Here is a 16,783-nt window from a genome sequence, read left to right as displayed (position 1 = left end):
ACGCAAAGCAGAAAATGACTTGGACAGAAAGGAAATCACCGACGACGCCAGCACACGCTAACGCTATAGCTTTCTTGTTGACAACACCCGCCGTTACATCAAGGATGATGCCCTACTGAAACGCCAATCAAATCACACCAAACAACTTAACGTTTCATCTTTCATTTATTCATCAATAAGTATGATTTCGACCTCAGGGCAACAACCAACCAACTATTTCTCCAGCCACAACTAATAGTAATACTGCCACAGTGAAGTACGTACACTAAAGTATCCAACCCCACTGCTCGTCTTCAACTACGGCACTGATCACACCTCGCTCAAGCAGATACGTGGAACTCCTTGGTCCTCCTCTGGTTATTCCAGTGGTGCATCTTCCACACCAGCCCCGCGGAGATCCCCAGGGCTATACCGTAGACGATCTCTTTCACGATGCTCGGTCCCCGGTAAGCGGCGTGCGCCACCTTACGCGAAGCAGCCATTTGCTCCCCCCCCCCTCTCTCTCTCCTGCAAAAATTACGCAGGCAATTCAAACAAGCTTTGCCGCGACGAGCACGAATAATGCACAGCAAGCCGGAACTCGCGTGCATGCACCAGAACCATAAAATGAGAAATCGACGACAGAATCGAAGAGAGAAAAAGAATCGGACATTCATCACATGCCAAATTCTCGATGAACATGACTAAAAGAGAGAGAGAGAGAGAGAGAGAGAGAGAGAGAGGAGGAAACTAGACCTTCGCTTCTGGTGACCGACGAAGAACTGCAACGGCCAACCGAGGAAGGTGAAGCGAAGCGGGAGAAGCAGAAACCAAGAGGGGCTCATCATATTCGGGGACGTTTCTAGGAGGAACTACTTCCAATTCTCTTCGCGATCCCGCCACGCATGGTGTTCACGCGTCCATTCCGGCAACCGCTGTGCTCTTTCCTTTCTCCTTTTTTTATTTTTTTTTATTTTAACTTCGAACTCCATCTGGAGGTCACTTATTTACCCTTGAAAATATGCGAGGTTGAATTTGTATCGAACGCTTGGACCATGAATTTGTGTCCGTGACTCTCTTTTTGAGTTCAAAATTTGTTATATTTTTAGGAAAAGCAATCCATCTGCTGATATGCTTGTCAATATTGATATGGCAAAGCGACTGGATACCACGTTTTATTTGTAGCCTTCTAGGGAACTATTTCGTATTTTGTTTAATGATGAAATTGAGATCATATACTTTAGACTTTAATTTACTTAGTTTGTGCTTTAGTTTACCAAAGCAAAAATTGTTTTGGTTTCAGTGTCAAATGACTGAAACTTATGTTCATGGATCACCAAAGAAGCACAGGGTCGTCGAGCTAATATATAAACTCACAAATAACATTATTTGATTGGGTCGAGGCAGTCCATGCGAAGGCGACAAAAACGAAAATGATCCCGCCCATATTAAACTAAATTGAGTTTGGTCAGAAGGGATGCATAAAATGATCGGTTGTGGGATGAATGAGTTTAAAACGTTGAACACATGAACGGCTTGCACATTTCATAAAGAGCATTACGCGGCTGGACCTCTGTGCTTTTCTAACATCGAGACTTCTCATCTCATCTTGTATTTCCAGCGTAAGTACTAGCAAAATGGGATCGGATGTCCAATATGCACGACCGTTCATCAGAGTGAGATGGCTCATTTTAATGAACTCGTGGAGCAGGTCAACTTTCCTGTGTTGAATGTAAGTCGGGCAGAGCAGAGGTAATCTACGTGCATGCGTAGCGGTTGAGCTGTAGAAGAGCAGGCAAGTTCACATCCATGGTCTCAGGGCATTCGTGTTATGCCTCTGTAGTCCATTACGTGGGCTTTTGAATCAAGTGACGGGTGATGGTAAACGCTCGGTGACTGACAGAGAGACCACCGAGCGACGGAAAGAACAGGAACTATCAGAATGCCAGACCTACGTTTGTTTCTTGGCAAATAAGAAATCAGAGGAATGAGAAGATGCTCCTGAACCCTAGGCATGAATCCATTGCCTTGGTTTTGCCCACAGTTAGTCGAGCACGAGAGCAATCGGGCTTCTTGCATGCTTCCGGGGATTCACGAGGGTCGTCCTGGGTGGCATTCTTCTTCGCTGTGGGGCTATCGAACAAGAGCATCTTCATGGCAGATATATCAATACTCGTCCTTGAAACTCCGAGTGAATGAGTATGGCGTGGATCTTTCTCCACCTGTATGCGCTCTGTATTCGAGATGCTAGTGTCATCTCTAAGAAAGTCTTTTGATATAATGTGATGAGGCTGCTCCTCGAACGAGTGCTCCTTTGTCCCGATAAGGGGTTTGGGTTCTGACATCTTCAGACCTGTGAGAACTGGGAGGTTCTTAGATTTCTTTCGAATGTGATTGAATACCGTTTCTTCGTTCAGAGCCACGGATGCATTTTCTTTAGGTTTGGAAGGAAACCCACCTGTAGAAATGGAGGCAGATGGTCTCAAACTCTGCAAGAAAGAGACAAACATCTGAAGGTACTAATGCTTTGAACTAAATAAGCATGTATCTCACCTTCAGGGTTCGCTGCCACTGAGAATGCATCTGCAAAATGTTGCTTTGAACTCGAATGGTCATCAGCGTCACATCCATATAAGTCGTCATCGGTATCCCATCCCTCTGTTTCTTCCTGAATTTCTATTAACTCGGGGAGCTTCAGTGGCTTTTCGCGGCTGCGCTTTCTTTGTATATCCAGAAGTTGACGCGATGGAGAACAGGAAGAGCTCGATGTAGTCAGTGCAGGAAAGCATTTGGCCTTTTCACGTATATGGTCAAAGACGGTAGTTTCAGATATGATCTTGCAGTCATCATCATCGTCATCTCTCTTTGTTGGCTCGCCTTCATTACCTAGAAGCAGAAACATATCTGAGGACTGGAAAGAGGAAATAAGGGTCTCCAAGCAGAAAAAAATGGTAAATTGCTTAGTAATACTTTCTACCGAGTCTTCATCTATGAGGTCAAAACTGGGCCTGGAATAGAAGAACAAGTGATCAATGTGAGTCACAGTGACCATATGCTGAAACTAAAAAAAATAAAAAACGCATGGTGTTTTAGACGACAATCTAGTTGATATTGATTAAGCAAGAGTAGCAACTTACCCAGAATTGCTTTTGCTTTTAGACTTGTGGAAATTATGAAAGCTTCTTGCTATAGCATTGGATGTGCTTTTACTGTTGCAGTTTATACCCACTTGCCCTGATGGAGGGAAAGATGAAGGCTTCCTGATTTCACCTTCAGTATCGGTGTTCGGTTGGTTCTCCTTCAACTGAAAAGTATTGTGCAGATCAATGCCAACTGCATCAACCGGCAAACGTTAATTGAAGCATATCTAAAATGTCAGTGTTCATTACTTTGCAAATACTAATGACATCAAGGAAAAGGTTTTACGATATTCTTCAAAAATCAGGTCAGCCTTAATGGTCAACTTTCCATGCCTTGGACATGACACGTAGACTGTTGTGTTGTATGGGCTGCAAAATAAAGCAAGAAGCAAACGTTTTTCAATAACATAGCATATAATTTAGTTATCCTTAATGAAAGCTACAAAACTCCTGATTGTTAGCAATGCTATTCACAGTGTGTCAAGTGAGTGATGTATGGAGCCTGGAGTTTGCTTACCTGCTGAACTCAGCCACTCTGTCAACACCAATTCAGAAGTACTTAATTAGTCGCTTGCAGTCAAGGTGAATAATAAAGCATAACAGATATATAATCTATTTACAGCTGCTCGAAAGCACAGAGTGTCATCAGTAAATCATCATTCTTGGATATTGGCATTGAAGACTATAGGTAGAACAAAAATCACCTTATCTTTTTGTGGAAATGAATGCAATTATCTTCTTCTGAACCCACAATCTGCAAAGTAGGAAATTAGTTGCATCTATTTCCTCTTTAAAAGTTGAGTAATCACAGTTGCATTGGAACCACAAACTACTCTTGAAAAGGGCACAACCTACAGATGGATTCCTAATAGCATACCATGTCAGCATAATGTCCTTTATTTGATAGAACTGACTGCAATAGACGAGTCAACATGATAGACACCTTAGCCTTTCCTTGCCTTTCGCATTCTATTTCCTCAGCTTTGATCTCAACCTTAGGAGGTAATGACTGTAGAGACTCCTTGATTTGATTCCCAAATGGATATTTGCGACCAGTGACTATCTCTATCCTCCTTGGATCAGCATCATGTAGTTTCTCAAATGAATCAATTCCCATGGTAAGTAGAGCCTTCATAACATCATTGAGGAAGAGAGCACTGTAAGAAGAAAAAACTGAAAACGTAAACTAGTCTTGGTTCTCTGGAGCAACAGAAAAGCGGAACAGAAACCTTGGCAGTCACCATTCCTATGCCAGGCAATTGTTTCAACAAGTATTTACTGTCATCCCAGAGCTTTTGATGCAACGACTTGGCTAATCTGGCGGAATTAACTGCTCCCACGTAGTTTTTCTTGTACAGAAAATAGTCTTTCAAGCACTTCGCAACTCTTGATCCATTTGGTAAGATAGAGTTCATATCCTACAGTGAGATGATAGAAAACTTATTATGAACCCAACAGGTACGATGCTTGGAAAACAAATTTCATTTACAGGCGATGAACCTGGGTCATGGACATATCACGAACTAAAGGGTCTCCAGTTAAAAAATCATTTGTCAGGATGAAGATCTTCTCTTCTCTAGTTTGAATACGTTTTTTCGGTTTTCCTTTATCACCAATGATGTGAAACCGAAGCCTTCCATCTTTATCAGCATTAATGTCATTCAGAAGCTTCTTCTCGTTGCGTCTTAGCTGTATCCCTACAGGAAAATGCAGATCCTCTATCAAGTGTCTGGGGTATGTTAATATTCCAAACTGTTAACATTAACACACATACAAGCAAGTTCCTCGGCATGGCATACAACATGAAGGGCATCCTCCAAACTGCAGTTTGCAGGGGCCTCCATTATGTACTTCATTGTGTCAAATTTTAGATAGTACTTTGTCATCAGGTGACCAGGCTCTGCAGAACAGAAACAAAAAGGTTTAGTATCAATAATAGATACATCAGTCAATGATTTTGTTTTATAAGTTAATACATACCTAGTGGCTTTAAGAGAAAACCATCTTCATCCATCCAGATCATTTGATGCTGCGACAACTCATGTACTTTCTGAAGGCAGATCTCTGAAAAGAGTGGACAGAGTTAGAAATTACAAGCGTTGTATTTGCACGTTCTTTTTATCCTTCTCTTTTTTTCTGAGGATTCTTTCTTTTTTTTTTGGGGGTTGGGAGTGGACGGGAGGGAGGGAGGGTCGCCACGGTGGTGGAAGGGAAGGTAACAATTTATCAAAATACCTTGCATATGCTTCTCTATCTGGTTATTAGTTATTCCTTTCTTGATCGCATATTTCCCAGGGTCCTAAAGCATGAAGGGACTGTTAATCAATTGTGCCAAAGAGTATTTCGGTAACGTACCCAACAAATATGTTCTCAGTACATGCCTTTTTCATTCTGACATACAAATAAGAGCATTTCATCCACTCAATTGCTCGAGTGATGTCGGTGACAGTCAGTTGCACTATCTCTGCTGTCAGATGCTCTGTTACACAAGAGAGCAATCTGAACAGAAAAGGTGAACCCACGAATTTCAAGTTATAGTACTTGTTTGACAAACGAAAACAATACCAGGCAACATTTCAATTTAAAGATGAGGTAAACATACTGTGATTCGACAGTTTCACATCCACTCAGTAGATTCTCGTACAAATGTACCTACGCAGAATTTATAATAACATAAAATTTCACCATTAAGTACGATCATCAGAAACAATTGACAGACTTAGGGCTAAGATACCGTTTCTTTTCTTGTCATAATTATAACCATTCCTGTATCATCAAATGGTGGCCTCCCTGCTCTTCCGCACATCTGCATTAGTGATAGCAACAAAGGCCAGTCATTAGATACGCTTCCTAAGATCCAGAGAGTTGAATGGTCAATGATCCATGAATATACTAAGTAATAAAATTTAAAGTCCATGGCCAAGGAAATCCCAGTTTCACGTTGTATAATGCCTCTAAACATGACCAAATAGAAAAGTGTTTCTCATCTGGAAGATATTGTTATCACATCATTATATGCATCCTTCTTTGGCTGTTAATAGAAAACACATAGATACTCTTTGGAGATCATCATCCCATCAGAATGTCTGCCCTCTTGGCCCCGAATGCTCAATTTTATCCCCAAAATAATGGCCAAATAGTCCACTAAGTATTGTAATATGACTACAACATCTTGAAGTTCTTTATATTCGTATCGAGAGATATTTCCTTAAGACATAATCACCTATCAGCCATACTATCTCCCAGACACATTCTTCTTAAAGATGTGCTAGAGATACTTTGGGAAATTTGCTCACAGCATATGGCCAAAATCCCTGAAAACTTTTAAGTGATCCATAATTCGGTTCTTTTTAAGTACACCGACGCATCATCTACCTGCAATACGGTTGTTCGGTCGTATTCCACGTAGAGTCCTTTTTCCTTGTTGCTGGATGGATTGCAGAAGTGTTATATCTAGGGGAAAGCACTTTACATGAAGATTAAGAAGAAGTGACCAGGATAAGTAGGACATACAAGTTTCGAGTTGATTTAATTACTACAGTATGTGCAGGCAAGTTGATTCCGTGGGCGAGAGTATTAGTAGTGCACAGAACTTGTATGTCCCCCTTAAGAAAAAGACCTTCAACAAGGTTACGATCCTTCAAGCCAAGCCCACCATGGTGATAAGCAACTGCAGATATCTTTTGACCGAACTATCAGTAAAAATATTAGCTCGTAAAAGCATTTCAGAATTAAACCTACATGATGACAATTCATGGAGTAGAGAGATTTTCTCATACCACCATAAATGATGTAAGACTGCATTTGTTTGTCACTGCAAGATAATGAAGCTTCCCTCAGACTTTCTTGTTGTTCCTTGTTCTTAATAAAAGGATTTGAATAACCAAATGTCATTGCCATCTGTGAAAGTCGCTGTGCCGCTTCTTGCGCTCCTTTTCTAGTTGAACAAAAAACTAGAGCAGACTTCCCTTTGGAATATTGCATTAGAATGTCTGCAAAGTATTTCATTAAATAAAGTTGTGTCAATCTTGTTTCCCTGTCTAGTTGATAAAGTTGCAATAAAGAAATATATTGCATTGACTAGTTTGTCACTTCTACTCACCAAATATGAAGTTCTGAAGGCGCTGGAGAATGGTAGCAAACAGTAATAGTAAGAAAGGAGCAATAAAAAGTAATACTTATGAATTTCATAGTTAAAGAAGCATAAATTTGAGAAGTAGAACTTAGGTCGTGCAGACACTGAGTGTTCTCACCAAAGGAATTATGAGTGTGGTAGGAACTTGCCTGCTCAAAAAGAAAGTCATTTTTTGCTGGGGTGTAGCCTGTCAAACAATAACTGCAAGGTGAGAATAAGAATTTAAAATGACTGCATGTATTCCTAAAACAGTGAGCACTCAAATCCAGCATGTTTACCTAGAACCCTAGTCGTTAATTTCACTGGTCTCATTTCTTCTCCAAACCTGAAAAAAGATTACAGCATTAATAATTGAATGAGAAAGACGGAACATTATGGGATAGATAACACTTAGTACCTTTTAATTCCCTGAGCAGGAACCATAAGCCATTCAGCTGCAGAAAATTATAGAAGCTCTCAAATGTGTTGAACTTGACAAAGTATTTTAATCTTTTGGAAGTCCTCAAACTATGGTTTTGGCATAAAGGCATGCATTTACAAGCAGCTTTACGTCAAGGACAAACATTACCAAGATCTTCAATATTTGGAATTGTCGCAGAGACGGCTAGAAGGCGCACATGAGCAAGCGGAGTCAACTTCATATTTGGGTTGCTAGCAAGAATTTTGATTCTACTAACAATTGCCTCCAGAGCGGCTCCACGTGTATCATTCAACAGGTGAACTTCGTCGATGAGTAAGAGTGCGATATCGCTGAAAAAGCTCAATCCTCCATCCTTTATGCGATAGCGAGTCACTGCATCGAATTTCTACAGAGAAGGGAAATGAAATTAATCTAGGCTTCAGCATGACAAGTAAACAGGCAAGAAGACTAGTTGTCCACGTGCAGATGCATTGTAGAGATTCTAAAAAGAGCTACCTATATAGGGTTTTCTCCAATCCTTTTACAAGTTTTTAGAAACACGCGAATGAAATGTGATGTCTTAGTTCAACTACATATCAACCATATCTCTAAGGACAAATTGTAACCTCCGGTGTTGTTAGAATGATGTCTGCTTCCTGTATGTTCCTTGTTTTGTAGGCATCATTGTCACCAGTCAGCTCGAGGCAATTGATTCCCCATGATCCAAACTTTTGGCTCCAGTCCCTGAGCTTCTCTTGTACTAAAGCCTTGGAAGGAGCAATATATATCTTGAACCATATAAAAGCAAGAGGCAATTACTCATTGATGCATAAAAAAGGATGTAGTTGCAGAAGAAACACAGTAACACTACAAATGATGGATATTTCTCTAAAAAAACCTTTTCCAGCAGTTGTGGAATGCTCAACTGGATATTCATAAAACGTACATGCTTAGCTGGCTATGAGTATATCAAGTCACTTTTTGACTAACGGAAAAAAGAATTAATCTACGGCTTTATAATCGACGTGATAATATAATAACATCATGTAGGGAGCTACCGTCTTAAGTGTTCCTTTGGTGTGGATGAATTTCATTTCGTCGGTTATAAATCTGGAGAGCAGCCTCAGAATGCAAAGCTCAAAGAGCACTGTTTTACCACTCCCAGTCGGTGCGGAGATAACCATGTTAATGTCGGAGTGGAAACAACTGGGGAAACATTCACTTTGCAGCGAATTGAAGTACCTGTTTGCATAAGAAACACATTTGAAATAGTAAAATAAAACAAAAAATTTGACATCTCATCATAAATATACAAGAGTATCTTCCTTACAGCTGATTTTTGATGTTCCATCAGACAATTACCAGAGAAAAGGAACGGACGTTGTCACTGAACCTCAACAGACATTCATATCCCCATGATCAAACAAGAGCCTAGTAACACCTCACATAGCTCAAATATGAGAGAAACATGATCGACTCAGAAGATAGAATAAGTAGCCAATTCCACATAATCTGCAAACACGTGAGCAGTTGCACATCCATTTCATGATTAACAGAGCTTAGTAAATCTTTACAGAGAGCTGAAATCTGAGATGAGAGCGATCAATGCAGAAGATGAGTAAAAGATCAAAATTCGCATTTCCTAGCACTATTGATGCTAGAAAGAGCGGAAATCGGAGATGTGAGTGAGCGATGCAGAAACAGCGAGCCGATTACACTTGATCCAACTTTTGAACTGTTCAAAATCCATCTCGCGACAACTAAATCAGAGCGTAGTAACGCCACGCGGAGCTGAAATCTGACAGAAGAGAGATCAATGCAAAAGACGAGCCAATTCCACGCATCTGCAAGCGCTTGAAGATGAATCGTTCGACTCAGTTAGCGACATCGCGTACCTGAAGCTGTAGATCGATCGGAAAGGTGGTGGAAGATCCGAAACAGACTTCAACGTGTACAAATCCATGACTGGATTTCTGCAGTCGCTATCCAGGAGAAGAAACAGACTTGGAAGCCGAGCGCCGAAATTGTCAAGCTTTACGTAGAAATGGACGAAGAGAAAGAATCGAAGCGCGAGGTATTTATAAGGGGCGTGAGGTCTTGTGGAGGGAAACAACGGCTTTTTTTATTTTCATTTTTTGAATTTCTTTCAACGATGTGCCTGGTCTATTTCAACTTATATTTTTAAGGGATTAGTGCAATTAAGTCCTAAAATAATCATAAAAGTGCAATTAAATCCTAAAACATTCAAAAGATGCAATCGAGTGCTAAAACTTATCACGAAAATGCAATTGAGTTCTAAAATTTTCCAAATGTGCACTCAAGTTCTAAAACTTGTCGCGAAAATGCAATCAAATTCTAAAACTTTCAAAAATTATAATCAAGAGAAGGACTTGATTTCATCAATTTGTCAAGTTTTGGGACTTGAGTGTACTTTTTAAAAATTTTAAGACTTAATTGTGACTTCATGATAAGTTTTAGGACTTTCAACGCATTTATCACTATTTTTAAACTTTGTTATTTTCATCAATTTGACAACTTTTACATTATGAATTTTACCTTATAAGAAACCTCTTAAGTTTTTTAAATATCCAAATTTGGACATCTAAAATTTTATATCTTCGCCCTAATTTTTTTGAGTTAGAATTTTATTTTTCTGTTAAGTTGAATTGTCCCAAACAAGTAAAATTTCCACAAGTACATTGGCCTTCAACTCAGGAAGTAAATCAAGTACAAAAGTCACAAATCATGCTTGGCACTTGATTTGAGCCGTTTAAGATTGATCTGGTACAACTGTGGATTTTGAATTGGACTATACATTGAGTAGTGGAGCCTAGCTTGAGCATAACAATAACTCTACAATCAGCACATCAAATGCCTTTCGCATTTCGGTTAAACTGGATAGATCATGTACAAAATTATGCGAGCCGAGTACCGAGATGAGCACTTTTCGAGTCAAGTTAAGCTCGAAAGGCCATCTGTGGACTCGAGTAGGCTCGATTTTCACCCCCTAGGTTTGACTCGTCTCTACATTCCCAGCAAAGATCCTTTTCTCTTGGAGGGGCTTGGGGCTTGTCAGATGAGGTGTTTACTTCGTGACATGGGATCGAAGTGGCTTTCGACATGAACTAGGAAAAGATGACAAACTCTGTAGCAAAGATTGCAGAAGCATTCTATTTCTGGGCATCTCATTTTTTGGCATGGCAATCCCTTTCCCATTTTCCACGGGAAAGGACCATGTCTTTGCCCCGTGATTGACTCGGCGAGCCACTTGATTTGGAAGGAAGAAAACATAAAACTCCGGAAATCCCTGGCCTGGTTCCGACTGGACTCGTTCTAGTGTGCATTGGAACTGCCCGCTGCTTCAATCATCCGCAAGCTTCGACTTCAGGAGGGCAGTGTCTTGAAAGAAGAGGACATCTCCAACCTCAGTAAATCTAGTATTTCGTATATCTCAGTGGATTGAGAGTGAGATCTGTCTTCCGAGTAGAAAGAACGAACCCGATTCTTCACTTCGACCCAACTATAGCCGACACTCTTCTTCAACCCACTTTCCTTCATCAACTTCCTGGTATTTTCAACATTGACCCATCTTCCAGCTGAAGCATATAAGTTAGACATTAACACATAACCCCCAGAAGCCTTCGCACCCAGTTGCCAGAGCTTTTTAGCAGTCCTTTCACCGATTGCTTCATTCCCATGCTTAGTACAAGCACTTAATAGAGCAGCCAATGCATTCGGTTCTGGCGGAAATGGCATCGCCTCAATGAATTGTTCCGCTTCAGAGAGACGGCCCGATCTAGAAAGCATATCAACCACACAGGTGTAATGCCTTTTATTCGGCTTTAAACCATATATTTTCTCCATTGAGTTCAAATACTGGAGACCTCTATCAACTAACCCAGAATGAGAACAAGCAAATAAAACGGACAAAAGCATTAGTTCATTAGGAGCTGCAGAGAAGTTCCTCTCCATCTCTTCGAACAGAGCAATAGATTCCTCTGCAAAACCGTTTTCAGCTAGACCTTGTATCATCGCAGTCCATGAGCATCCATTCTTTTCAGGCATTCTATGAAAAACCTGCTTAGCACCACACATATCTCCACATTTTGCATACATATCAGTGAGCGCAGTGCCTAAAAATAAGTCGCTCTCGATATCAAGTTTAATTGCTTTTGCATGGAAGTTCTTCCCTCTCTCTAGCGAAGCAGTGCTCGCACAACCACAAAGAACGCTAGAGAAAGTGGACTCACTGGGGATTTCCCCTGACAAAAGCATCTTATTGACAACCTCAAAGGCCTTCTCAAACTGTCCACTTTCCACATAACCAGCTATTATGCTATTCCAGGTGACCTGATTTCGTATAGGACTGTTCTCAAATAACTCCAGAGCTTCCTCCATCTGTCCATTCAAACTATACCCTGAGATCATTGAATTCCAGGAGACCACATTCTTTAATGGTAACGAGTCGAACATCAAGCGTCCTGTCACAGTATCCTGACATTTGCAATACAAGTCAATTAGAGAACTGCTAATATATACATCTTCCACAATTCCAATTGTTATAACACGAGCATGCAAGCTCATCCCCACTCACAAAGCCTTTAAGTCAGCTAGAGCGCTAATGACACAAGATAAACAAGAAACGGTTGGCTTAAATCCATCAAGAAACATTTGAAGAAATAGGTCCACCGCTTCTTCAGCATGACCACTCTGACTGTACCTCGCAATCATCGCGCTCCAAGATACTTCGTTCCTTTCTGGCATCTTGTCAAAAATTCTGCGTGCTTCTCTCAAGTCTCCCATTTCGACATACATATCCAGGATCGCTGTCCACGAGACGACATCTCTCTTTTGCATTCGATCAAATGTTCTCCTAGCCTGGCCACCCTCACCCATCCTCAAGAAAAATGTGATTAACGAATTGGAGATCGAGACACAATGCTCTAAACCAGCTTTAACTAATAGTCCCAAGACACTCATCCCAAAAGAAAACTCTTTCGTGCACGAGCACGCCCTAAACAAAGAAGTGAAGGTAACACTGTTAGGCCTGACCCCGGACTCGAGCAGCTGCTTGAAAAGCTTCAGAGCATCGAAACTCAACCCATTCCCAACCAACCCACTAATCGCTGCCGTCCACGAAATCACATTCCTAAAGGGGCTCCTCCGAAAGTACCACATCGACTCCTCCACTTGCCCGCACTTCATCAGGCCCGAAACCAGCGCTGTCCATGAGACCTCGTTTCTCTCGGGCATTTCGTCGAACAGCCGCCGCGCCTCGTCGACGTCCCCCCGCTCCACGTTCGCGGCGATCAAGCAGTTATGCACGATCACATCGAACCCGTTAAAGTCCCTCCGGATCTGATCTGCTTCTCTCGACCTTCGGTGGTTCAAGTACAGTATGAGAAGCTTAACGGCGATGTACCTATCCGAAGATATGCCCATTTTGACGAAATGGCCGTGAAGTGCAGTTACCTCTCCGACGGAGCCCTGGTTGGGGAGGTTTTTTAATGAGGAGAAGCACGTATCTACATAGGCGTTGAATCTGGTTTTGGGCGAGAGCTTTTTCATGGAGCTTATCATGTTCTTTGTTTCTTTTCTCCTCCTTGGTTCACACGAAGAGGTAGTTATGTTAGTTGACGAGAGACTGGGGAGGTCGTGTTCATTTTTTACTATGTTCCGCGAATTCTCGCAAAAATAAAGCAATACTTATCTTAAATCTATAAAGAAATGGGAAAAAAAATTGCATTTGTTGCTTCTTTTATTTTTTGTGAAAAGTGAAATGGGAAACTCTAATTCGAACGAGTATTTCCACAAGCGGTTTTATCGAGTTTTAAAAAGGAAAAAATAAAATGAGAAAATTTCAAATAAAAACGTGAAGTGCTCTCATTTTTTTCAAATAAGAATTTGAAATGGACCTCGTTTCAAATGAAAGCCTGAATTACTCTCATTGTTTCAAAAAAGAGCATGATCAAAGGCACATTTGTTATTTGCTATTTTTTTTCCTTTTCTTTCCTTCTTTTTCGGCGGTGGCCGGGCTCGAGCGATGATCGGCCACCGTGAGAGGGTGAGGCGAGCCCTCCCTCAATCCGGCAAGGGCTGCCCTCGGCGGCAACAAACGAGGCCGGCTCTCACCTAGTGGCCTCGAGGGTCGCCAGGCCCTCGCCGACCGCAACAAAGAAAATTAACGAGATGGAAGAAAAAAAAAAAAAATAATAACAAAAATGTCTTTGGTCAAATCTTTTTTGAAATAATGAGAGCATTTTATATTATTATTTATTATTATTTGAAATAAAGTCCTTTTCAGATCCTTATTTGAAAAAATAGAATACTCCATACTCTTATTTGAAATTTTTTCTAAATATAATTGGTTCCATAGACCCTTGTAACTTTCCTTTCGACACTTCAATAGACCAAAATGCCTAAAACTAGTAGTTTAGCATTTAATGAGATTGGACTGATTTGATAGCTTTGAAGAGGATCGGCTCAAATGATTCAATTAAGTCAAAAAATCTACTAGATATTATAGGTAAGGAAAGGGTTACTCTAGATAGCAAAACCATGTATGGTAAATAGAATCTTTTGTCAAAAACCTACCAATAATGGTTTTTTCTTTTCTTTTTTTGTATGGTAAGAGTTAATAACATGAAGAATTACCAAAAAAATCCTAAACTTATTATAATCGTGTCAATTCAGTCTTAATTTTTTTTAATTGAGTCATAAAATTTTTACAATTATGCTAATCCAATCCATTTGGCCATTTGATGTTGACGTAGCGTCGCCGGAGTTGACCTGGCAGATTTTTAATTATTTTTTAATACTTTTTTTTGTCTTTCTTTTCTTTCTTTTTTTGGCCGGCAAGAGGTCATTGGCCATTGGCCGAGGGTCGCGGCCCTCGCACAACCACGACGAGGTTTCGAAGGCCAAGCCCAATGGAGACCCCTTGCCGCGGCCGTGGAGAGCCTTGCCTAGCAGCCGGCAAGGGCTCGCAAGCCCTCGGCTAGTGGCCTCTTCTTGGCAAAAAAAACGAAAAGAAAAAAAGAAAAAAAAAAATTATTAACAAATAAAAAATATTTAAAATTTGCCACGTCGGCACCAAGAGGGCCAAATGGACTAAATTAACATAATTGTAAAAAATTTAAAATTCAATTGATAAAAACGATTTTATGATTGAATTGATATGATTATAATATGTTTAAAATCTTTTTGGTAATTTTCCTGTTAATAATATTCAGCGATCAATGTTTAACTATCGCCAGACAACTTTTCGATCATCTTCTGCACCGCGGTCTCTCTAATATGAATGCCGGGCCATATACACCCGCCACCGGTTGGGGGGCGGCAGCTGCCAGTTTCTTCGCCACACCGGGCCACACCAAGAAGTGAGTTGTCTCTCCCTACAAGCACCTTCGAATTTTTGCTTTAATGATTCGTGGCACTATGCATGTCCTTGCTCCATCCCCGGGATGGCCTCGAGCCAAAATTCAAAACCCAATTGGGAAATTCTGTGAACGGATAGATTAAATGGAGGAAACGAATCATATCATTTCTCGAGAATTACTCAAAAAGTCTTATGCTAATTTCATTTCGAAGTCTAGAATTTATTGAAATACACGCGTGAATTATATTGGAGAAATCTCACATCGGAGAATTTGTGTGGAGTGAAGCAATTAATATTATCCATATTAGCCCATAACTCATCGGCTTAAGCTTTTGAATGAAAGTATGTCCGGGAAATTGTCAAAAAAGTCCTAAACATATTGCACTTTTGCCAATTAAGTTCTAAATATTTTAATTTTGCCAATTCGGTTATAAACCTTTTACATTTCTTCCAATTCAGTCCTAAATCGCTTTTTGATGTCAATTCAGTTCTAAATCTTTTGTATTTATGCTAATTCAGTCCATCCGGCCAACTTTGGCTGATCGATCCCGACACGGACCTGGTTGGTGCCGACGGGGCAATTTTGAATAATATTTTAATATTTTTGAAATTCTCCATTTAATTTGTTTTTCCTTTTCTTTCTTTTTTGTTTACTGTTCTTCTTCTTCACCCTTTTCTCCAGAAAGATCCTCGCTAATCTTTGTCTAGAGAAGTTCTTCCCGGCCCTGGGCACCGTCGTAGCTAGAGAAACACTAACCACATGACTGAACAAAAACTAAAATACCTCGTCTATCAGATAAACTTGAAGCCTTACTTATGAAATTAATGGATGTATGGAAAAACCCGCCCTCCTGCAATTTTGAGGCTATCGAAAATCCTTCCATAAGCAAGAGCTCATATCCATTCATTGTTGAATCCAACGAGCTTCTTGCTTGTACTGGGCGAGGCCGGTGCCACCGCAACTGGATGAAGCCGAGCCACCATGGAGCCTTGCCAGATCTAAGCTCGGCCGACCTCACCCAGACATGGCATCGCATTGCCATCCTTGGGTGAGCTCGGCCTCACTAAGCGACAGCGACGCCATAGCTAGGCAAGGCCGAACTTCGCCCAGCTGCAATGGCCCTAAAGGTGAGGTCCTTGCCAGGAAACTAGACAGCAATCCGAGAGTGCCATTTCTGATTTCGGTCCCATACGGTTAGCTTAGGATTTCGGCAAATACTATCATTTTTGTAACATCCATTTGTTTAAGCTTTTGACGGGTAATTGGAAAAGTCACCTGCTATGGTTACGAGCTTAAGGAATTCCCAGTGTAAAAGAATATGAACAGTAAAAAGAAAAAAAAAGGCAAAAAATTGAAATTATATTAAATATTATTAAAAATAGCCCCGTTAATGCTTGATGAGTCCACGTCGGCGCCGACCCGTCAAAGTTAGTCCGATGGACTGAATTGACATAAATATAAAAGGTTTATGATTGGATTGGAACAAATGCAAAAGGTTTAGGATTGAATTGACAAAATTAAAAGGTTTAAGACTGAATTGACAAAAGTGCAATAAGTTTAAGACTTTTTTGACAATTTTCTCAAGATATGTCCAACTAGATATGTTAACGAGTTCGGGCTTGAGCTCTCTCTTAGCAATTTTTATGTCTGAAGGTTTTCGTGGTATTAACACAATTTAATGGAAATAAACTTATCACAATTATATCAGTTTGGAGTTTTTCGTGATATTAATCCTTATATCTTTTTTAAT

At 40.5% G+C, this 16,783-nt stretch overlaps 2 protein-coding genes and 1 pseudogene across 4 annotated transcripts; all 3 read right to left on the bottom strand.

Annotated features, from left to right (window-relative positions):
- Positions 1-254: 254 nt before the first annotated feature.
- LOC115741362 (putative cytochrome c oxidase subunit 5C-4) lies at positions 255-914 on the bottom strand. Its single transcript, XM_048284225.1, has 2 exons — positions 736-914; positions 255-507 (listed from the first exon to the last, which is right to left on the bottom strand). Exons 1-2 carry the CDS (start codon positions 825-827, stop codon positions 321-323), a joined length of 279 nt encoding a protein of 92 aa, XP_048140182.1. The 5' UTR covers positions 828-914; the 3' UTR covers positions 255-320.
- Positions 915-1,957: 1,043 nt separating this feature from the next.
- Positions 1,958-9,728, bottom strand: LOC115741307 (DExH-box ATP-dependent RNA helicase DExH17). Of its 3 annotated transcripts, XM_048284223.1 has the most exons (27): positions 9,550-9,728; positions 8,713-8,896; positions 8,281-8,442; positions 7,823-8,060; positions 7,652-7,688; positions 7,533-7,579; positions 7,404-7,441; positions 7,222-7,243; positions 6,899-7,111; positions 6,633-6,789; positions 6,495-6,546; positions 5,854-5,925; positions 5,722-5,771; positions 5,501-5,618; positions 5,355-5,418; positions 5,100-5,183; positions 4,894-5,019; positions 4,620-4,816; positions 4,349-4,537; positions 3,997-4,248; positions 3,824-3,873; positions 3,637-3,654; positions 3,406-3,488; positions 3,117-3,312; positions 2,950-2,987; positions 2,533-2,865; positions 1,958-2,437 (listed from the first exon to the last, which is right to left on the bottom strand). In XM_048284223.1, the coding sequence occupies exons 1-27, from the start codon at positions 9,615-9,617 to the stop codon at positions 1,959-1,961; spliced, it is 3,567 nt and encodes a 1,188-aa protein (XP_048140180.1). In that variant the 5' UTR covers positions 9,618-9,728; the 3' UTR covers position 1,958. The 3 variants fall into 3 exon arrangements, with proteins under 3 accessions (XP_048140180.1, XP_048140178.1, XP_048140179.1); XM_048284221.1 differs by having other exon boundaries at positions 2,533-2,987; XM_048284222.1 differs by lacking the exon at positions 3,637-3,654 and having other exon boundaries at positions 2,533-2,987.
- Positions 9,729-10,388: 660 nt separating this feature from the next.
- On the bottom strand, positions 10,389-13,602 carry LOC125316185 (annotated as a pseudogene).
- Positions 13,603-16,783: the final 3,181 nt, after the last annotated feature.

This window comes from Rhodamnia argentea, chromosome 8 (assembly GCF_020921035.1).
Source record: "Rhodamnia argentea isolate NSW1041297 chromosome 8, ASM2092103v1, whole genome shotgun sequence".
Lineage (NCBI taxonomy): Eukaryota > Viridiplantae > Streptophyta > Magnoliopsida > Myrtales > Myrtaceae > Rhodamnia > Rhodamnia argentea.
The sequence above is the reverse complement of the archived record's forward strand: the minus strand, read 5'-3'. Positions and strand labels throughout refer to the sequence as shown.